Source organism: Aythya ferina (assembly GCF_964211825.1).
Source record: "Aythya ferina genome assembly, chromosome: W".
In the NCBI taxonomy this organism is placed as follows: Eukaryota; Metazoa; Chordata; class Aves; order Anseriformes; family Anatidae; genus Aythya; species Aythya ferina.
Window position 1 is genome coordinate 15,757,100 of NC_140313.1, and position 23,760 is coordinate 15,780,859.

The 23,760-nt window shown below is 46.9% G+C and overlaps 1 protein-coding gene across 1 annotated transcript in view; it reads left to right on the top strand.

Moving 5' to 3' along the window:
• The window catches only part of LOC311426303 (very low-density lipoprotein receptor-like), a 40,586-nt gene extending 17,725 nt beyond the window's left edge, over positions 1-22,861 (top strand). Inside the window, exon 2 of the mRNA XM_084502658.1 lies at positions 22,473-22,861. Within this exon, the coding sequence (XP_084358784.1) occupies positions 22,473-22,565 (93 nt within the window). The 3' untranslated portion in view covers positions 22,566-22,861. The remainder of the gene's footprint in view (positions 1-22,472) is intronic.
• The last annotated feature ends 899 nt before the right edge of the window (positions 22,862-23,760 follow it).

Below are 23,760 nucleotides of genomic sequence, written 5' to 3' on the forward strand. Positions count from 1 at the left end.
ATCACAGTTCCCAAATATGGTGGGGCTATTCTTGAACCCCTGTGGTAACACTGTCCAAGTAAGCTGAGTTTTCCGTCCTCTATTATTATTTTCCCACTCAAAGGCAAAGAGTCTCTGGCTTTCAGTTGCCACAGGCAGGCAGAAAAAGGCATCCTTTAAATCTATTACCATGAACCAAACTTGACTATTTTTCTCATTTTGTAATTCCAATCATTTTCCCAATTTAAATTTCAAGCATTCCAAAAAGATTCCTTTTCCTGTTGGCCACTTGCTCCTATTACATTTACAGACTAATTAACACGGAGAAAGAAGCTCCCGTAACCAACAAAAAATTCAAGCTTCACTTCTTCATTCCCTAGCTTTATTTCAACCAGTGGACCTGCTAGGCTAGATGCCCCAGGTCCCCATCATTCCTGACTGTTGTAAGTTTATCCTGCAACCTAAGAAAATTTCTTTCCGATATCAGGGGCTGATTGCCCTAGAAAGAGGCTAATCAATTGCCTCTGTTTGTTTTCTGAAGCCAGGTCCAATTTTTTAATTTATTTTTTAATTATTTTTTCTCTTTGAAAGTTCTCTGAGCAGTCCCATTAAAAATCTGAGCTCACACATGAACTCGGGTTGTATTTAAGAGTTAACTGCTTTTCTGTTTCCATGACAACTCTCTTGGACCCATCATGGTCCCTCTGTCCCAGAGGGCTCACACCCGTGATTTTGAGATCACAGCCTCCTGTTGAGGCAGAACTATTAACATTCCTACATCCTCTTTCCCTGCTCATTCAACTTCAAACAGCTCTGTCAAATACTACATGCCACACCTTTAACACCTTCAACAACCCTTTTAACACTTCCTTTATCTTTCTCCAGACTGTACTTTTCTAATGCCAATACCAAAGGCTAAGTCAGGGACCAACTTAATTCCATACCTTTTCCCTACAAGATGCTGAAACAACATATCAGTATACATTTCATCCTATTTTCACAGAATCACAGAATTGAAGAGGTTGTGTGATATATGGAGTAATAATTCGCGTCAAGAAGATGGTTGATATTAATAAAGAAGGGGGAGATGTGGGCAGACTTTTAAAGATGAGGCCATCAGGAATGTAAAAGAGTTTAGAGGAAACAATGAAGGGTGCTTCAGGAGACTCCATGCAGTCTCAGGGTTGCTTGTTCTCCAGCCATTGAGGCATGGAAGTTGCTGGGTGTTTGCTGTTGCTGTTATTTGCAAAGTTGTTTGACCAATGAAAAGTTGTTTTTGAAAAGAACCGCTGCGAGGAGAAGGGTATAAAAGGGGAGCCTGTCCTCAAGATGGAAAGAAAAAAAAAGGCAACACGATGTGATGAAGTTATGTCATCAGTGATGAAGTAGAAAGAAGGAATGAATAGGGACAGGCTAGCAAAATGGAGACTAGGATGGGAACAGGTACATTGATCGACTCATGAAGATAGGTTCGGCCAAACTCAGCAAACTGCTCAGAGAAGCTTGTACAGAAAGTCACTGGAAATAAGCACACTGGAGCTGGAAAGAAGCTCAAGCTGAGAGAAGCGGACCCGCGCACACAACTGCCCCTCACTGGTATGCATTTGAGCATTATGGGGAATCATACGTCCTTAGAAACAAAGACTGTCCTGGTAACCTTACAGCTTATTCTCCTTATCAACAATGAGACAGTTTATGATCCTGAAACATGGGACCAAATTGATGTCAAGGTGTGGGACTCTGCAACTAAAAATGACAAGGTTGCAGTGGGATTGCTCGGCACCTGGCGAGCAATCTCTGAGGCCTTAAAGAGCCATGTGGGTTCACAGTCAGAAACATGTGGTTTGCCAGATAGTAAGGGAGCTGCGGGATTGTTCCGACTGCTATGCCATCGGCCCCTCTGCTGCTACAGCCATGGAAGGCTTTTGGTGTTCCACCCCCTGCTGACCTGGACGTGCCTTTTAACCCAGGCCCTATTGGCCTTGAAAGGGAGATGGATATGCTTTTCTTCGACCTGGGAAGAACGGTATACATAAGGCCCGAAGGCCATGCATTGTCTGTGAAGCATCAGATAGATTGTGAACCTGGATTACCCACTCAGTGGGGAAACACGGGAGGGTTCTGTCATCAAAAAGTATATAAACTCTGTTTTGGAACTAGTAGGTGTGCTCTCCTGCTTGTTGGGCACCTGCCATTGCAATCGCAAATAAATTACTACTTCACTGAGATCCTTGCCTGAGCCTAAGTTATTGGCTACATATTGTTTCTCACAATTTGGGGGCTCATCCAGGATCCAGTCATCTGCTGGGGAGCCCCACCGCTGCAGCAGCAGGAAGGCATGCCCTGCTGATTTCAGTGGTCCTGTGCATGGACGGTGGCGGTTCTGCAGAGAGCTGACAGAGGGCCTGAGACTGATTGAAGAGTCAGGATCTGTGAAGTAGTGGGTGTGGTGGTTTTACTCAGGTGGGCAGCCGAGCTCCACCACAACTGCTCTCTCATTCCCCCTCTCCTCAAAGAGGAAGGGGGAGAAAATACAACACAGAGAACTCGAGGTTTGAGATGAGAAAGGTTTAATTAAAGGGAAAGGGAATGGGGAGGAAAAAAAGAAACAAAAGAAACAATCAGTCCATGCGGAAGCACAGGGAGGGAAAAAAAAATTATTCTCTACTTCCCATCAACGAGCGGTGTTCGGCCACGTCCTGGGAAGCAGGGCCTCAAACGCGTAGTGGTTGTTCAGGAGGAACAGCCCCCTCCCCCACGAGAGCCCCCCCTTTTATTGCTGAGTGTGACATCAGGTGTTATGGAATATCCCTTTGGTTGGTTTAGGTCAGCTGCCCCGGCAATGTCCCCTCCCCATCACTTGCCCACCCCCAGCCTGCTGGCTCTTGGGGGCTTGGAAGGAGTCCTGATGCTGTGCCAGCACTACACAGCAATAGACACAACACTGGAGTGATATCAGTGCTGTTCCAGCTACGAGTGCAGAGTACAGCACTGTGTGGGCTGCTGCAGGGAAAAGGTGACTCCAGCTCAGACCCAACGCAACTTCCACCCCTTATTCCATAACATTTGTGTCACAATCAGGTACAGTTTAGTATATAGATGTTCTCATCACCATTGTTTTCTGTCCATTGAAACATTTATATGTCTGTACTTCCCTTTATTCCATAGGTCTTTTCCCAAAATGCTCATAAAAACTGTTGATGGTTTCAGCTTCATCTGTCAATGTGGTCACTCAGGGCAGGCGAAGTTGGTTTTCTTGACACCAGCACCAGCTTAGCTCAACACAGGAAGAAGGTAGGCACTCAGGGTTTTAAGAATTGATCCGGTAACTGTGCACAGACCAAGGTAAGAAATATTAAGTATTGCCTTGGGGGTCGAGTGAGACTCTGTATGATGTGTGATTGAGACGTACTTTTGTACGAAGTCAGTGTGGAGTCCTGATCCACAGTTCTGCATCTCCGCGAGGGGCGCAGCCGGAGACGGATGAAGCACGAGATAAGGCAGAGAAAGGATGTCTCAGGAAATTTGGTGTATGGTAAGCTCTTGCACGGGGAAGTGCTTGGCAGTACAACAGGGAATCTGGTAAACTCATAGGTGTGCGGTACCCCTTGCACAGTGAAGTGCTTGGTAGTACACCCCCATTTTCCATTATTGGAACATTAGTGTGTGGTACCCTGCCACACACTAGGTACCTAGGTTGCGTTGTTTTCTTGCAGTTGTTTGTCTAAGTGCTTTTGACCAATAATCTTGTGTGAGACACTATCCGCCCCTGTTAAGTTTACTATAAAAGTCAGGCTATTCAGGTAATAAATGGAGCATGATCTGACCATACTAGTGTCTGTCGTGTTTTCGGCCGTTCTTCCTGCAACATATGGCGCCCGAACAGGCTGAGACCCGCAGATGCTGAGAGACGCTGAGAGACCTGACAGACGCTGAGAGAAGCTGAGAGACGCTTAGAGACACAGAGAGACTTCAGAGACACAGAGAGCCCTGAGAGACGCTTCAGAGACACGGACAGCCCTGAGAGACACGGAGAGACCTGACAGAAGCCGAAACACCTGAGAGACATTGAGAAACTCCAAGCACCGACCCGGACACAGAAATCACGGTGAGAGGCGGGGAGAAATCGCGGTGAGACGCGGGAAAGTGACGTCATCGCGGTGAGACGCGGGGCATCCGGGATCGAGTTGCTACGGGAGACCAGAGGCGTCAGTGAACAACGGCAGACGACCGCCACCGTGTGGCGAGCTGGCATATAGCAGAGGGGTGGAGATCACGACCCTGCAGCCCGTCTGACCATGGAGGAGGAAGCGACTGTGCAGCTTCTCTCTAGCATTCTCTCTAAGAGAGGCGTATCTTGCAATGTAAAAAAGATCAAATCCTTGGTACACTGGGCCCAGAAGGAGGGTTTTCTAAAGGAAATCCTTCTAATTTTTAGCCCAGATGAATGGCGGCTCGTAGGAGATCATTTAAGGGATACAACCATCACAAGTGGAAAGTTCGATAAAGATCTATGTACAACCTGGCATGCAGTGCTTAACACGCTGTGCGGTATAAAAACCGAACGACTTTTTATACTCAACAGCAGATGGGAGAGCGAGGAGCGAGAAACCTCCCCGAGGGCACCCAATTCAGCACAGAAGGAGGGGGAGGAGGCGCTCCAGGCACTGGATCCAAAGCCCCCTGCGGCCTGTGGAGAGGCCCCTGGTGGAGCAGGCTGTCCCCCCCATCCTCCCCCCTTCCTGATACTTGGAAAACTGACCAAACACCACAGCAAATATACCAAAACTTCTAGACTGTTACTTAGATAATGCCTACATCCACTTTCCCTGCTCATTCAACTTCAAACAGCTCTGTCAAACGCTACATACCACACCTTTAACACCTTCAACAACCCTTTTAACACTTCCTTTATCTTTCTCCAGCCTGTACTTTCACCAAAGTCTCAGTCATTGGCCAACTTAATTCCATACCTTTCTCCCTCCAAGATGCTGAAACAACATATCAATAATGCCATGTTTCATCCCATTTTCCTTCTTTCCTCCTTCTTCCACTCCGGATACTACTATTTGAAGTGGCCAGCCTGGCCACATGTAAAACATCTTATCAAAGTCTGTCCCTGCTAGGATTCAGGCCACAACACAGGCAGCCTTCCTTGCCTGCCATTCCTTCATCTCTCTTCCTCTCCTTTCCATCCTGGCCCTGACTCCTCCTGAAGATTTTCTTCCTCTTTCTCCAACCCTCTGCCTCACTACCTGCTGCACTGTCAATACCATTAGTTTCACTCTCTGCTTTTCCTTCTCATCTCCCCTCCATTTCAGGGCAGCTTCAGGGCCTCCCACAGGAGGGCCCCCCAGTAACTGTTCACTACATCCCCTCATCTTCTGGAGCATTTTCTGCATATCTTGCCAGGCTTTAATCACAAAATGAACTTTCCAGAGCCCTTGGGATACTGGGTCCTCAGGACTCATCCCCAAGTACTTTCTCATTCTGACCCCAAGTCTCTCATATGATTTCTGTGTTGCACACTATTATTATTCCAGCCAGGAACAGCAAGTGGGTATTTCTGCCCTGTTGGTATTACCCCTGGTCCTGGAGGATGAGATCTTTCCCATTCTTGTATACCAGCTCTCCTCCTGATCATTCCCATTTCTTTCCCTGTAAACAACATATTTATAGACATAATTCCCCCCACATGAGTGTAATTTAGGTTGCAGGAACTGGTCTAATTGTTCAGCTAGGCTGTTGGGGTCCTCGAATAAAGACTTCATCTCCTTCTTAAAAGTCCTAACCTCTCTGCTGGTAAGGAGGGGGGGGGGAGTTCACCTAAGAGGATGCACAGTTAGTACTGTTAGTATCAGGAAAGGCAAAATTCTCAATATCTCTTCTACTGTGTTCTAATTCTTGCCAGAGCCTAGAGTACGCTCCTTCTCTAGGGACAGTGTTAATTGCAGTCCCTGTCTCCCTGGAGTGACTGCTGCTGCCACCGGTGAAATATTAGGATTATAGGGAGCATAACTTGGCTCCTTCTCCAAAAAAGGAATCTTATTTTTTACATATAAAATTAAAGCCTGAATTTTCAGCAGACCCGTATTTTGGCCAAAATACTGCTGTTTCTTTAATTGGTTCTTTTGTCCAGACAGATACACAGTATTTAGCCTTTTTTTTTTTTTTTCTTTTATCATCTCCTCTAATTTTGAGATTATTTTTCCAATTTCTCATCATTCTTCAGGAAGAACTGTCAGAAGAACTGTCGTCTTTCCCTTCAGTACTGGTACTGGTAGCCTGCTTGTGAGAAACCTGGCCATGGTATCAACCAGGCAGAAAACCATGGCCTCCATATCTCTTGCGGTTTCTCTAGCCACCGTCACCGATGTGGCTACTCAGATGGAGGGCTCGGGGAAACACACACTGCTGTCCAGGTCTTGGGCTGCAGGGTGTTCCCGAGTCTTGTGTCCATATCTGACAGCAGCAGCAAGGGGTATGCCTGTGGGAGGTGTGCCCAGGTTGAAGAGCTGCTCAAACAGGTAGAGGAGCTTTGGGAGGAGGTGAGCAGGTTCAGGAGCATCAGGGAGTCAGAGAAGGAAATTGACTGGTTGAGGTGTACTCTAACTTCTCTGAGACAGACTCAAGAGCCTGCCACAGCACAGGTGTCTCCTGCTGCACAGAAGACAAAAGTCCCCTCATCCCACCAGGCAGTAAGAGGGGGTGTAGGCTATGGGGGAGAATGGAGGCAAGTTTCTGTTCGGGGTAGTAGGTGAGCCCTGTCCCTGCCCACCTCACCTTCCCATCTACCCTTATGTAACAGGTATGAGGCTCTAGAACACCATAGTCAGAACAATGAAGGAGACGAAAGCCTGTCCCAGTTGAAGAGGGTGCCTAAGGCAAGGCAACCTACCCCCCACATTGCTACACTGTCTGTCAAGAAAGACAGAAGGGTTATTGTCATGGGTTATTGTGACTCCCTTTTGAAAGGGACAAAGGGCCCGATATGCCGACTGGACCCAACCCACAGGGAAGTCTGTTTTCTCCCCGGGGCTCAGGTGAGAGACTTCGCTAAGAAAGTCAAGCGCCTGGTACGGCCCACCAACTACTACCCGCTACTGGTCTTTCAGGCTGGTAATGACAAGGTAGCAACGAGAAGTCTGAGAGAGATCAAAAGGGACTTCAGGGCTTTGGGGCAACTACTTAAAGGATCAGGGGCACAGGTTGTGTTTGCCTCTGTCCTTCTGATAGGGGGGATTGATGCTGACAAGCGGGATCACCACATTAACACGTGGCTTCGGGACTGGGGCAACTGACAGAACTTTGGGTTTTTCAATCATGGGAAGGTCTACGTGACACCAGGCCTGCTGTCACCAAATGGGATGCACCTCTCTCAGAGAGGGGTAAGGATTTTGGCTCAGGAGTTGGCAGGGCTGATAGATAGGGCTTTAAACTAGAGTTGAAGGGGGAAGGGGATAAAATCAGGCACACCGGTGATGAACTAAGGGATGGTGCGCTAGAATCAGAGAGACTGTGTGTCAGTGAGGTCCTTCGGTCGGATCCACAAGGTGCTGCGTGTAGGGAAGTGCATTTGAAGTGCTTCTACACAAACACATGCAGTATGAGGAATAAAATGGACGAGCTAGAAGTCTTGTCCCAGTCCCACAGCTACGACATCATCGGCATAAGCGAAACCTGGTGGGATGAGTCCTGTGGCTGGTGTGCTGCAATAGATGGTTACAGGCTCTTCAGGAGGGACAGGCAGGGTAGGCGAGGTGGCGGGGTGGCAATATATGTGAAGCATGGGCTGGACTGCGTGGAACTTCAAGTTGGAGATGGCAAAGTTGAGAGCCTCTGGGTAAGGATTAAGGGATGAACAAATAAAGGGGATGTCGTTGTGGGAATCTATTACAGACCATTCGGCCAGGACAACAACACCAATGAATTATTCTTTGCAGAACTAAGAGATGCCTCGAGATCAACTCCCCTTGTCCTTATGGGGGATTTCAACTTGCCAGACGTCCAATGGGATCACCACACAGCTGACACGAGCAAGTCCAGGAGGTTCATAAAGCACCTAGATGATAACTTCTTGATGCAGGTGCTAAGGGAGTCAACTAGGAAAGGTGCCCTCCTAGATCTGTTGCTGGAAAACAGAGAGGGTCTTGTGGGAGACATGGCAATTGGCGGTCGTCTCGGTCATAGTGACCATGAAGTGGTTGAGTTTAGAATTTATGGCGACAGCAGGAAAACTGCCACCAAAACTTCAGCCCTGGATATGGGGAAAGCAGACTTCAGGCTGCTCAGGGAACTGGTTAGCAAGGTCCCCTGGGAAGCTGCTTTTGAAGGCATTGGCGTCCATCAGTGCTGGTCAGTCTTTAAGCACTGCCTCCTAAAAGCACAAGATCAGGCAATTCCAAAATATTGGAAGGCAGGCAGGCAGGGCAGAAGGCCGTCCTGGCTGACCAGGGATCTTCTTCTGGAGCTTGGGCGAAAAAGAAAGTGTACGGCTGATGGAAGGAAGGTCAGGCGATAAGGAAGGAATACAGGGATGCTGTTCGTGTTTGTAGGGAGAAAATTCAGGTGGCCAAAGCCCAACTAGAGTTGAAGCTGGCCATGTCTGTGAGAGACAATAAAAAAGGTTTTTTTAGATATGTGAACAGAAAAAGGAGAAACAAAGAAAACATAGGTCCGCTACTTGATGGGGAAGGTCTCCTCACAGACAATGACATAGGCAAGGCAGAGACATTTAATGCCTTCTTCACCTCTGTCTTCAATGCTGATGATGGGCTTCAGGACCCTGGGTGCCCTGAGTGGGAGGACCATGATGGTGGGAATGACAGACTCCCAACCGACCCTGAATGTGTGCGGGATTTGCTGCTCCACCTGGATCCATACAAGTCCATGGGTCTGGATGGGATCCATCCCAGGGTGCTTAAAGAGCTGGCTGACGTCATCGCGGGACCTCTCTCAATTATTTTTCAACGATCTTGGGAATCTGGAGAGATCCCAGTAGACTAGAAGCTGGCAAACGTTGTGCCAATTTTCAAGAAGGGTAAGAAAGAAGACCCTAACAATTACAGGCCTGTCAGTCTCACGTCAGTGACTGTAAAATTATGGTGAAGATGATTCTTGAAGTTATTGAGGCACACCTGGGGGACAATGCAGTCATTGGTCCCAGCCAACATGGGTTCATGATGGGTAGGTCCTGCCTAACAAATTTGATTTCCTTTTATGATAAGATCACCCATCTAGTTGACCAAGGGAAACCAGCTGATGTGATCTTTTTGGACAAGATCTTTTTGGACAAGATCTTTTGGACAAGATCTTTTTTCAGCAAGGCTTTTGACACGGTTTCCTATAGGATCCTACTGGACAAAATATCCAGCATACAACTTAACAAAAACATCATACGATGGGTGAGCAATTGGCTGACGGGCAGGGCTCAAAGGGTTGTGGTAAACGAGGCCACATCAGGCTGGCGGACGGTCACTAGTGGGGTCCCTCAAGGCTCCATCTTAGGGCCAGTCCTCTTCAATGTCTTTATAAATGATTTGGATGTAGGACGAGAAGGTGTTTTGAGCAAATTTGCCGACAACACCAAACTTGGAGGAGTTGTGGACTCTGATGAGGGTGGAAAGGCCTTGCAGAGAGATCTGGACAGATTGGAGAGCTGGGCGATCACCAACCGTATGAAGTTTAATAAAGCAAGTGCCAGGTCCTGCACCTGGGATGGGGCAACCCTGGCTATATGTACAGACTGTGAGATGAGATGCTGGAGGGCATCCCCACAGAGAGGGATCTGGGGGTTGTGATCGACTGCAAGTTGAATATGAGCCAGCAGTGTGCCCTGGCAGCCAGGAAGGCAAACTGTATCCTGGGATGCATCAAGCACAGTGTCGTGGTTTAACCCAGCCGGCAGGGTTTAACCCGGCCGACAGATCCCCCTGTCACTCCACAAATACAGATGGGCTCTGGTCCTTTATAGCTTGATGGCATTATAGTACATTGTGCACCGGTGTCTACTAAAGCCTTATACTTCTGTGCGTCTGACGTGCCAGGCCATCGAATCCACACAGTCCAATAAACTCGATTGTCCCTTTCCTCCCCCTGGCTGGAGGCAGGGCCCCCCTAATCCTGGTCAGAATCTTCTTCATTTCTGTGTTTGAAGGACTGTCTGCTGGAAGTTGGAGCAGCAAACTTTTCAGAGAATCCCTTTTTCCTGATTGTTTTCTTTTCCAACTCACATACTCGTGCCTCTAGGGTCGCGGTAGATTTTCCATCCCATTTTCTCATGTCCTCTCCATGGTCTCGTAAGTAAAACCACAGGGTGGCACGGGGTGAGTACCCACCATATTGTCTTCCTTGTGTGGATGAACGCCTACCCCTGATAGCTGAGACACTGCTTTGTACAGGTGCGGAGGAGAATAATCTCTCTTCAAGTTGGTGAACCTTTTCAGAAAGTTTCTCCCAAGTGTTCTCTTTTGGTCGGTGGACACTGGTTGGTTCAGGTGGGGAGGACGATAGATTCTCTTCAAATTGGTGAACCTTTTCAGAAAGTTTCTCCACAGCTGAGAAGCAGGCCTTTAAGGAAGAGGAGAGACTTTCTTCGTACTGCCGGAGTTGTTTAGCCACTTCATCCACTGTGGGTTCCTCATCCTCTTTCCAGGCCATTATTGCCAATGAGCTGGCATATGATGATGGTGCACTCCATACAAACTTCCTCCACATGGGTCGTGTACACCTGACTTCATCTGGATCTTTGGATGTTTTTCTGAGGTCTGGATCCTCATAAATCACTTCCCGTACGGCTAATTCCCTCAGGTACTGGATTCCCTTCTCCATAGTGGTCCACTTGCCTGGTAGACATAAAAGTTCTTCCTTGAAGGGATACCTTTCCCTCACAGCTGAAAGGAGACGCCTCCAGAGGCTGTGAGATTGTGCTCCATCTGCAATTGCTTTGTCAATGCCGGCGTATCGAGCAAGGGATCCCAGCCGCCTAGCTTCCCTGTCATCTAATTCCACACAATTGGCTCCAGAGTCCCAGCATCGGAGCAGCCAGGTGACAAGCTGCTCACCTATACATCGACCAAAATCTTTTCGCACATATCATAACTCACACTCCTTTAGGCTTCGGGTAGTTACTGTTGATTTTTCAGCATCCTCATCTTCCTCCTCCTGAATCCTTGATGGCCCAGCGTCGTCGTCATCTCCGTCGTCTCTATACCTAGATTTGGCAGAAGACTCTCTGCGTTCTAAACGACCTGAATCTCTATACCATTTTTTCTCCTTCTCTACAGGGGCAGCTTACAGTGCTACTGCTCGTTTCTCTGACCTTGTTACAGGGTCTGCCACAGAGGTTGGAATACCCTCTGCAGGGTTGACTTGCACTGCTACAGCTCGTTTCTCTGACCTTGTTACAGGGTCTGCCACAGAGGTTGGAATACCCTCTGCAGGGTCAACCTGCACTGCTACAGCTCGTTTCTCTGACCTTGTTACAGGGTCTGCCACAGGGGTTGGAATACCCTCTGCAGGGTCAACTTGCACTGCTACAGCTCTTTTCTCTGACCCAGCCACAGGAGCTGGAGCGGCTGCAGGAGCTGGAGTTGGAGCAGTTGCAGGAGCTGGGACTGGAGTAGTAGCAGGAGCTGGGACTGGAGCGGCTGCAGGAGCTGGGACTGTAGTAGCGGCAGAGTCCACTGTAGGGGTCTCAGTGGCCATTGGATCTGTCACAGGGCTTGGAGTGGCCGCAGGGTTTGTCACTAAGTTGATAGCAGTTTCAATGGCAGCTCGATAGGCATGAGCCAGGCCCCAGCACGTTACAATTATTTGTGTTACTTTGGAACTGCCAGAATCATGACACCTTTTTCTCAAGCATTCTGCCAGTTTTTGAGGATTTTGCAGTTGTTCAGGGGTGAATTTCCAAAACACTGGGGGTGCCAACTGCTCTAGATGCCTGCCCATATCCTCCCATACTCCCTGCCACCCACAACTATACTGCCTCCGGGCAGATCTCCGGATGAGCTTCCTAAGTAGTTGTTTAACTTTAAGCAGAACCTGAAGTGCATTCAGGAGGCAGAACAACAAGACTATGCTGGTCTGAGTATCCCAAGGATATTCAATATCTTGGAGAGCTATTGTAACAAGCTCGGAGGATAAGAGGGTGGTGAAGGAGAAAGGGAGAATGATCCAGGAGGATACAGGGGTGGTGAAGGAGAAAGGGAGAGTAATCAAGTAAGAAAAAATATCTTCCCCTTTCCCCTCCACAGATTGACTCCCTAATGGAAAAAAACAATAGGTATAATTGCTAATAGTTTCCAAGATACAGTTTCCAAAGTACAGAGTCGACGATGTTACTGAGTACAAATACCAAGTTAGAGTCATGACCAGATATCTCATCGTCTCGTAAGCCATTGCTACAACACACAGTACCATAATGATCTTAAACCAGGGCCCAGAGAGGATAAACAACATGACAGAGAGCAAGTACGGAAAATAATGTACTATAATACTCAATTTGGAAAACAGGCACAGCAGAGTTGAGATTAAAGCAATCAGCATTATGACAAGTGACTATTAAGCAGGTCTAATACTTACACCAATTTTAGTTTAACACACTCTGGTCAGATCTGCCGTTATCTCAACCTTTCGAGCCCCACATTGGGCGCCAAAAAGACTGTCGTGGTTTAACCCGGCCGGCAGCTAAACACCACGCAGCCGTTCTCTCACCCTCCCCCTCCCTCTCTGGGATGGGGGAGAGAAATGGAAAGTGAAGCTTGTGAGTTGGGATAAAGACAGTTTAATAAGACAGGAAAATAATAATAACAAAATAATAACAATAATAATAATAATAATACAATGGTGATAATAGGAAAATAATAATAATATGTACAAACACGTGACGCACAATGCAATTGCTCACCACCTGCTGACCGATGCCCAGCCTAACCCCGAGCAGTCCGGCCCCCTCCCCCTGGCTAGCCACCCCTATATATTGTTTAGCATGACGTCAGATGGTATGGAATACCCCTTTGGGTTTTAGTTTGGGTCACCTGTCCTGGGTCTGTCCCCTCCCAGCTCTTACTGCACCCCCAGCCTGCCTGTTGGCAGGACAGAGGAAAAGGCTGAGATGTCCTTGACTTGGTATAAGCACTGCTCTGCAACAATTAAAACATCGGGGTGTTATCAGCACTCTTCTCATCCTAAGCCAAAACACAGCATTCCACCAGCTACTATTCTCTGACCTATTCTCTGTAAACACCAGTGATAGGACCCGAGGGAATGGTGTTAAGCCGAGGCAGGGGAAGTTTAGGCTGGACATTAGGAAGAGGTTCTTCACCAAGAGGGTGGTTGCACACTGGAACAGGCTCCCCAGGGGCGTAGTCCCTGCACCACGCCTGTCTGACTTTAAAAAGCGATTGGACTGTGCACTTAGTCACATGGTCTAAACTTTTGGGCAGACCTGTGCGGTGCCAGGAGTTGGACTTGATGATCCTTATGGGTCCCTTCCAACTCAGGATATTCTATGATTTTATGATTCTATGATAGGCACTTCCCCAGGGATATCTCCCTGTCCCCTGGATCTCATATTTCCCATTTTTCCTAGCCTTTGTCAATGTGCTGCTACAGAAATTTCCCTCCTGCAGGGTACCACACACTAATGCTACGATTCTGGAAAATGGGGGTGTACTGCCAAGCACTTCACTGTGCAAGGGCTTACTGTACACCAAATTTCCTGAGACTCTTCTTGTCTCTCCCTTATCTCATGCTTTGTCTGTCTCCAGCTGCGCCCCTCGTGGAGCTACGGAACCGTGGATCAGGACTCCACACTGACTTCGTACAAAAGTACGTCTCAATCACACATCACACAGAGTCTCACTCGACCCCCAAGGCAATACTTAATATTTCTTACCTTGGTCTGTGCACAGAGTTACTGGATCAATTATTAAAACCCTGAGTGCCTACCTTCTTCCTTTCCCCACTACTTCAAGGTTCCTACCTCTTTAATCAGTCTCAGGCCCTCTGTCAGCTCTCCGCAGAACCGCCACCGTCGATGCACAGGACCGCTGATATCAGCGGTGTATGCCTTCCTGCTGCTGCAGCGGTGGGGCTCCCCGGTAGGTGACTGGATCCCAGACGATCCCCCAAATTGTGAGAAACACTCTGTAGCCAGTAACTTAGGCTCAGGCGAGAATCTCAGTGAAGTAGTAATATATTCGCGATTGCAATGGCGGGCGCCCCACAAGCAGGAGAGCACACCTACTACTTCCAAAACACAGTTTATATACTTTTTGATGACAGGACCCTCCCGTGTTTCCCCACTCAGTGGGTAATCCAGGTTCACAATCAATCTGATGCTTCACAGACAATGCATGGCCTTCAGTTGCTGGCCTGTTAAATTTAAAATTTCTTTTGACATTTTTACTGCTTGAAGTGGTAATGTTTCTTCACTTATCTGACTTGACTTGACACCGCGATTTTCACCTAATTGTCCTAAGGAGTCTGGTTGTCTGCATTTTACAAGGTCGCCTGCTAAGCTTTCTTATCACTGTAAGCATATCTCAATACCACATTCCTTTCCTCTAAACAATGTAACTCTGCAAAAACAACATTTCTATTCCCACATGTATATCCGACAAAGCGTGGTAGAATGAGCTTGAGGGGGATTCTCAGTAGACAATCCAACCCTAACCCGGTTCTTCGCCATTCACTTCCTACTGCCTCTCCTAATCGCAGGAATTACCCTAGTCCACTGTGAGAAGCTAAGTTGTGTTTTTGCAGTAGAGAACTAATTTTCTGTATTCAAAGGTAGCTGTGTAGTCATGACAAGGAGAAATGCTAAGTAGATAATTGGACAGTAGAAGGCCTCACTGTTCCAAAATAAGGTAGCAGCTTGAGAAAAACAGGATGAGCAGTGTGAGAACAGTAAAAAAAAATCACAAATTCTCAAAACATAAGAAAGGAAAAAAAAAGGGGGGAAAAAGGAGAAATTAAAGGGTTGAAAAAAAGAAAAATTGTACATACATGGTATAGAGGAGTGTCAAGTAGCTTGTGAACCTGTAGTACTCAGCTAATGAGGAAACAGGGGAGGTGATCAGGTGTCGGTTAATAGGGAATAAAAGGTTATGATATGTTTACTAAAATGCACTCCTAATTGGCAGGACGCCTGCCATTGCAATCACGAATAAAATAGCTGCACAGAAGATCCTGTCTGAAGAAAATTATTTGAGATTTTTCTCACAATCTGAGGGCTCGTCCGGGATCTTGTCACCTGCCAAAGATTTCTTGCCATCACAGACAGGAAGTTGCACCCTGCTGATTTCAGCGGTCCTGTCGGGGGTGGTGCGTTGTCTCCATACAGCCAGCAAAGGATCTATTGTTAATCTGAAGACAGGCTCTGCAAAGCACTGGGGAGAATGGAGGCCAGCACTGACAGACCACAGACACAGCCCAGACACAGCACAGACATGGTACAGGCACAGGGATTACTGCTGATAACCTGGACCAGGAAGCCGTGCACGGACCGAGGTAAGGGAAACTTTACCGTATATTGTCTCGGGTTGGATTCAGGGAGACTCTTGTGTGGAGCATGAATTAGATGTGTTTTTAGTGCGAAGCAAGTGTGGAGTCCTCATTTTGTGATCAAAGCCTTACAAGATATGCAGAAAAAGCTCCAGAAGGCGTGAGGATGGAGTGAACAGTGTAGGTAGTATGAAGGTGTATGCCAGGAGGGGAGATGAGAAGGAAAAGTAGAGAGCAAAATAAATGGTATTCACAGTGTACTGGGTAGTGAGGCAGAGGGCTAGAGATAGAGGGACTTTCGGGAGGAGTCGGTTCCAGGCTGGAAAGGAGAGGAAGAGAGACAAAGGAATGGCAGGCAAAGAAAGCTACCTGTGTTGCAGCCTAAATCCTAGCTGTGACAGGCTTTGAGAAGCTGTTTTAAGTGTGGCCAGGCTGGCCACTTCAAAAAGGAGTATCTGGAGTGGAAGAAGGAGGAGAGATTGCTGTTATAAATTCAGAATAGGGGAGTTGGGGATTCTCAGAAAGCTAGTTCCTGTTGGGAATTGGCATACAGGGCCTGGACATGTGTCCATGGAACAATTGTTCAATCTGAGCTTGCCTTAAGCAACCAGGAGTAGGCCTTAGAAAATCTCATGGCCTGCTGTAGCTGAGCAAACCAAGCTACCAGGGTAACTGTGAGAAGCTCCCATGGCAATGACTCCCACATCGCCCAATTAAGGAACTCAGAAAAATATTGTTACCAGCAGCTGGCCTCAAGGACAAGGTCTACGTGACCGCTAATCACAAGGGGGGTTGTTTTCCTGACTGCTAATCACAAGGGGGGTTCTTTTCTTGCAGGTGGGGTTGTTTTCTTATAGTTGTTTGTCTGAGTGCTTTTGACCAATAATCTTGTGTGAGACACTGTCCGCCCCTGTAAAGTTCACTATAAAAGTTAGGCTATTCGGGCAATAAAATGGAGCAGCATGATCTGACTCAACTGGTGTCTGTCGTGCTTTCGGCCGTGCTTCCTAACCATTTATCCCTGATAAATGAAAAAGTGCACCTCAAGGGTTCCTCGAGTGTACCTCAATGGGGATCACTCTACAGTTATTGTTGCGGGCAAAACAGACTTAGCATAGGAAGATTAATAAAATTTATTACCTATTGCTGATGGGCTGGAGTGGTAAGAAATGGAGAAACAAGCTGGGGGCACCTTCCTCCGTTCACTCTCTTCCATGTTTTCCCTACCCTCAGTGGCTCAGGGGGGCCGGCAGTGGAGGCTGCTGTCAGACCGTGGTGCTCCATTTCCCCTGCTCCTTCACGGTCACTCTTGCCCCTGCTCTGGTGTGGGGTCCCTCTCGTGAGGATGGCTCCTGATTTCTTAAAAAAAAATCTTTCTCTTAAAACTTTTTAATTCTTTCCTTGGCTGCTCCTGTGTGGGTTTCTCCACAGGCGGTGAAAAATGTTTTTTTTGGTGCTCCAGGTATGGGTCTTGTGGGAAAAAAATGTTGGTTTTGCAGAGTTACATTGTTTAAAGGTAAGGAGTGTGATATTGAGATATGCTTGCAGTGATAAGAAAACTTAGCAGGCGTATCAGGGATTAAATTAACTAATGAAACCCTAAAAAGTGGTGGGGGTAGAAGGGGCTGGGATAACAGTGACACTTTTGGGGGATACCAAGCTGAGACTAGGGGATAAAATGATCACTGGGCAATTATTGTATGTACCCAAGTCAGGGACTAACTTGTTGGGAAGGGATTTGATGATGAAATTGGGCATTCAAATAGTAAATTGTTAGGCTGGAATAACAGTGTTATTAATGGAGCGCTCTCAGGCCTTGAGAGCAAAGATATATTCACCTCTGACTGGAAGACCCTGAAATGGGGGCAGAAGCAACAATACAGGTGGACAGTTTTACCTCAGGGGTTTACAGGGCCACCTATTTATTTGGTCAAGTTCTAGAACAGATTTTGGAGCAATTGTAACCTCCCTAGGAGGTATTACTGTTACAAATACGTGGATCATTTTTTATTGTCAGGACAGGAGAAAAGAGTTATGAAGGAAGCTACTAACAAGCTATTCAACTTTCTGGGAAAGCAGGTCTTGAGAGTTTTGAAAAATAAATTACAATATTTAGAAAAAGAAATCAAGTATTTAAGGTGTGAAATGTGTTCATCTGATTCGTGTCAATATGGAACAATGCTAGGGCCGCATGATGAAATGTGACCTTCTGTCTTACATATCCTTGTATAACCACAAGTCTAAGAAAAACAGAGTGGTTAATGTATATAGTTCTTGTATCTTGCAAAGGAATGGTCCAGCAATTCTTGTCAATAGGGGATTTGAAGGATTAACATTGAGGCCTGGGTCTAGGGGATAAGAGAATAAAGGGGTTTTAAAAAAAAAAACCTGCTGACTACTGCGAGTCTCTGGCATCCGGCCCAGAGACTACCAGATAAGAAGAGAGCACAAGTTTCTGATATCTGGCCAAGAGATTAAGAAGGGGAAAGCTGAAGGATGACTAAAAGACAAAACTTGCATGTGTGAGGAATGTTTTAACAATTCGTGTCCATAAAGAACAATTCTGTTTGAATCCTGTCTGCCTCTGGGCCCTGCACTGGCAATTTAATTCTTGAACCACAGATGCAGTGTGTCCCAGTCTCCCCCTCATTCTAGTCAATTTATCACTTCTTAAATTTATGAACCTGTTTGCTGTTGTTATTCCGGACTTCTATTTCTAACACTGCTATAGATGTGTCTGTGAATGGCTGGGGAAGAATGTTTTAATTATTCGTGTGTCTGGGAGTTTCAGAACAACTGATAACAACTAGTGACTGTTATGGGATACTATGTGGATCTTTGGTATCTGGTTAGGGGGGGCCAAGAGATAAAGAGGAAGGAGAAAGAAGCTGAAGGGCGGCTGGGAGACAAGACTTGAAGAAGATGTTCCGTAAACTTGGTATGGTGCCCAGTAAGTACAAAGGTGGAGAGGAAGACTACGAGCCTTCAGCATGAAAGACCCCTAGAGACCCCCAGAAGAGACCCCAGAGGAGACTGCGCATGCTCCAGTAGGAGGGACTGCACCCCGGAAGCTAATTTTAATAATCTATTTTTTTTAGAAGTAGTAATGAATATGTATTAGTCTAGGAGCATAAAAATCAGCTGCTTGATGTAACTGGTGTGTGCGTCCTGGTGGAGTGGAGACTCCCGGTGCACCCAGCGCTGTTTGCTTACCTCTATTCCTTTGTATTCTTTCAATAAATCCTATTTTTTTATTTAATCCTGGTTTGAATCCTGAGCCATTTATAACAATTTGGGGGCTCGTCCGGGATGGCTATAGTTCCTGAATTCTGATTTAATCTAGGAGAGGCGCCCCAGCATTTGGTGGCTCCTGTTTGAGTCAGATCAGGACTAATGCCATCCTGAACCTGAATAAAGGTAAGCAAAGAATTTGATTTTTTTTGAGCTCCCTTGCCGGCTGTTTTTTGCCCGTAATTCTGCGCGTGAAGATCCGGACGAAGACGACAGGGTCGTTTGGATACCGTTCGGTTGGATTCCGGTGTCCGGAATCGAACCGAATGAAGACGACAGTCGTTTGGATACCGTCTGGTTCGATCCCAGACGAAGACGCTTGTGGATACCGTCCGGTTGGACTCTGGACGAAGACGACTGATTCGTAAGATACCGTCCGGTTGGGTAAAGGTACGGTTGCCCGTGTTTGTGTGTGAGAGTGTAACTGAGACTTCTAAAGTCAGCGTGGAGGTCTTTTTGTTTTCTCACCGGTTCTAATCTCCTGTCGGGGGGGGCTGGGCTGGTGAATGGAGTGATACGTGGGTGGGTGATAGGTCCTAAACCCCCTGCAAGACACTCTCACTGGGGGCAACCAAGGGCTGTGGGAATTGCCACTAGTAAAATTCCCGGATGGGTCAGATAAAATCGAAGACCAAGGACCAGAAAGGGAGCAAATTACCAGATATATGACCAAAAAGTCCATTATGAATAATGATTAGAAATTGGATCAATAGGGGCCCCAGAAAATTAAAGAGTAAATTAAAAATGATCCAGTATTATATGATAGAATGACCAAAAGAACCCTTAAGACCCCATGTATTTTGATCCACGGAGGACGGGGTCTGTCAGGCTTTGAACATTAATAGTAGAATACCTGTGGATCCGGAAAAGAGCAAGCTGAAACATTGGAATTAGAAATTAGAGAGCAATTGATTAAGAATGAATATGTGCTACATTTGTGCCTGTGCTGCACTTATACCACCAGATAACAGGAGCCTCTCGGACCCCGAGAACCAGATCAAAAACAACCTCACAGTTCGGACTTTAATCAAGGGGTCTGAGATAAGGACGACTGTTCACAAAGGGACAGGTTAGGAATATGTATATGTATAGGAATGTTCATGTATATGTAACTCTTTACTAGAGCAATTTGCCACATTAGGCGTGCACGACTCTGGTGGGACTACCCGCCCCATGCTGCATGGAACTGAGTAAACATACCTACTTTACAATCTTACTGATTGTGGAGTCAGCTTTCTGTGAGTCATTTTGGTGAGCCAGGCAGGAGACACTCTGCTCGGCTGCAGGATCGGCTGCAGCGCGGACGCCCCTAGGTGCACCCTGAGCGTTTTGCTCGGAGGGGACTCCACTCTCAGCTGCTCACCGCAGGAGCAGAGATCTCCCGAAACTGCAGACAAATGGTATGTTTTCGGCTGCTGGAGGGATACTAACTGGAGTGTTAATAATTGTATGTGTTTTTATGTATGTATTTTGTGTTGTATTTTGTGTTGAAATTTTGTATATTGTAATATTTGCATATTGTACGTATTTTGTGTTGAAAGTATTTGTGTAAGTGTAAGGGTTTGAAACAAAGTGTTACAAGTCACTTCACGAAGAACACAGTCAGAGACAATACTTATTTGGTTGGTTATGGTTCTAAGTTATATTCCTGTGGTATGAATGAGATGTGCTGGAGGCCTCCGTGTGCGATTGTGCTGTGTGAGTGAGACGCAGCGTTGCTGCAAAGCGAGTGTAGAGTTCCGATCCGTGGTTCTGTACTCTCCGCAAGGGGAGTGGGCAGAGATGAACGAAGTGCTTGACAGACTGAAAAGAAGTGCTGTTTTATCCAAGTTTGAGTGGTGGTGCCTAATATATGGGCCCGGTGTATCTTGTGTATCTCGTGTATCCTATTTTTGCTCTTAAATGTTTTGACTGTGACAAGAAAAAGGCAGGAGCATGATCTGACTCTACTGGTGCTTTCGGCTGTGCTTCCTGCAACATATGAGGCCCGCACAGGCTGAGACCTGGACTCGCTGAGACCTGAACAGGCTGAGAGACCGGAGCGGCGCTGAGAGACTGGAGCGGCGCTGGGAGACCCGAGACACTACGGAGGGACTACCGCTGGACGGAGAGAGCCCTGGGACGCTGCAGAGCCACGGCCGGCTCTGAGAGACAAAGAATAGACCTGACAGAAGCTGCAAAACGCGGGGAAATTGAAGTAATTGCGGAACATCCGAGATCGAGTTGCTACAGGAGATCAGAGGCGTCAGTGGACACCGGCAGTCGACTCTCACCGTGAGGCGAGTCGGCGCAGAGCAGAGGGGCTGACATCAGGACCCTGCAGCCTGTCTGATGTGACCATGGAGGCAGCGACAGCAGCGGCTGTGCTGCTTCACTCTAGCATTCTTTTTATAAAAGGTTTATCTTGCAATGCAAAAAAGACTATTAGTCCCCAGATCGGTGTTATAACTATTACTAATGACGACTTAGCTCTATTGCAGGGCAGGAGTGCAGAGACGCAGATTACACTGCCAAATGACCACCGGCAGGCTCTTTCACAAACCTAAGGTTGCAGCTGGCACTGCCTGCAGCCGTATAGCAGACGTTACACTCTCTTTCCTAACTAGTAATCATGTGTCTCATCCAGTTGTGGTAAATGGTCAGTGGCAAAAAGAAAAGGAGGATGCCACTGACACTAACAGCATGGGTAATAGGAGTAGTATAAGTGACACAGGTGACGGTGCGGGGCGCTCTGCCTGCTGCTCGCCTTCGCCTGACTGTGCACTGCTGCCGACGGTGCTAGAGTAAAATGTGGAGACTGCTCAGATGGCAGTGATGAGAGTGCTTGTGTGAAGAAGATGTATGCTGAATCTGATTTTGTGTGCAACAGTGGTCAGTATGTGCCAAACAGATGGCAGTGTGATGGGGATCCGGACTGTGAAAATGGGTCTGACGAAAGTGCTGAGCTGTGTCATATGAGAACAGTGTCATGGAAATGTGATGGTGAAAAAGCCTGTGACAGTGGAGAAGATGAAGAGAATTGTGGCAATGTGACTTGTAGTGCAGCAGAGTTCACATGCAGTAGTGGGCAATGTATTTCCAAAAGCTTTGTCTGCAATGGTCAAGGTGACTGCTCTGACCACTCGGATGAATCTTTGGAGCAGTGTGGCTGCCAGCCTGCACCTCCGGTGAAGTGTTCTGTGAGTGAGGTGCAGTGCGGCTCAGGTGAATGTATCTACAAGAAGTGGCGATGTGACAGAGATCCTTATTGCAAGGATGGAAGTGATGAAATTAACTGCCCTTCCTGGACCTGCAGGCCAGACCAGTTCAGATGTGAAGATGGGAACTATGTCCATAGGAGTAGGCAGTGCAGTGGTGTGAGAGACTGTCTGGATGGCACTGATGAAGCAAACTGTAACAATGTTATTCAGTGCTCTGGACCTGGCAAATTCAAGTGCAGAAGTGGAGAATGCATAGATATCAATAAAGTGTGTAACCACCAGAGAGACTCCAAGGACTGGGGTGATGAGCCTCTGAAGGAATGCAACATAAATGAATGTTTGGTGAACAACGGTGGATGCTCCCACATCTGCAGAGATTTCATTATTGGCTATGAATGTGACTGTCCAGCTGGGTTTGAGCTTGTAGACAAGAGAACCTGCGGAGATATTGATGAATGCCAAAACCCTGGTATCTGTAGTCAAATCTGTATCAACCTGAAATGTGGCTACAAATGTGAATGTAGCCGTGGCTATCAGATGAATCCTGCTACAGGAACCTGGAAAGGGCCATACGGCAAAGCAAATTAGATAACTGTTATTTAACTTGTCAGAAGATAAAAAAGAAAGTGTTTCAACAAGCAGCCATGGGAGGGAAGAATCACTGAACCCCCGATGTGAGGGACTGTACCTTGTTTTACTGACTACTGAAACAGCTGTGAGAACTGCAGAAAGGGACCCACGCATCCAGAATAAAAGGACCAGTAACTACTGAAACTTGGAGGGTTGAGTCCGCTCCTGGGAAACTGAAACTCAAGCTAAGGGAGAACTAATATTCTGGCAACGAGGCTCTGCATGAATGAAGGATACTAAATAAAGGGGACAAGCCTAAAGGGAGAAAAGGGAGAAGGCAAGACCAGGGCAGGACCCTCCACTGCGGTGTGTATGGTCTACCGAGGGAGGCAACCCCTATGGGTATTGACTGCCGAGTGAGAGGGCCTTGACCAGACTTCTCCCACACTAAGATCAGGTTGTCCCGAGAAAATAACATAAAAAAAACTTTTTTTTAAACCTATATAAAATTGTGATTCGTTTTACAGGAGCTGGATCACCCTGACAGGCCGAACGGTAACACAAGCCTGAAGTGACCCTGAAAGCGGGCCTAACTCCTTGACTGAAGGCGTTTGCCTATTATGATCCAGCTACGTGGGCAGAAGACAGATCCTGGGACTATAGGACCCCAGTATATATACTTAATAGAATAATTAGGTTATTAGCTGTAATAGAAATAGTTATAAATGATGAGAACTGATTTAAATGAGTTATAAAGATGAGAACTGCTTTGTATCAAAATTGCCTAGCTTTGGATTATTTACTAGCACAAGAAGGAGAAGTCTGTGGTGCGCAAGTCTCTGATATCCGGCCAAGATGGGCAAAGGAGAAGGAGAAGGACAAAGCCTGGGAGGAAGACTACGAGCCTTCAGCACGAGAGACCCCCAGAGACTGATACGCATGATCCAGTGTGAGGGTTTGGATTCCAGGAACTAATTATAATAACCCTGCCTTTTCTAGAAGTAGTAATGAATATGTATTAGCCTAGGAGCATAAAAACCAGCCGCCTGACATAATAGGTGTGCATCTTGGTGGAGCGGAGACTCCCGGTGCACCCAGCACTGTTTTCTTGCCTCTATTCCTTTAATAAATTGTAAACTTTAATTGCAGTCCTATTTGGGACTCAGTCATTTATTACAGAAACAGTCCTCTATTGCCATCAGAGAAAGGGAGA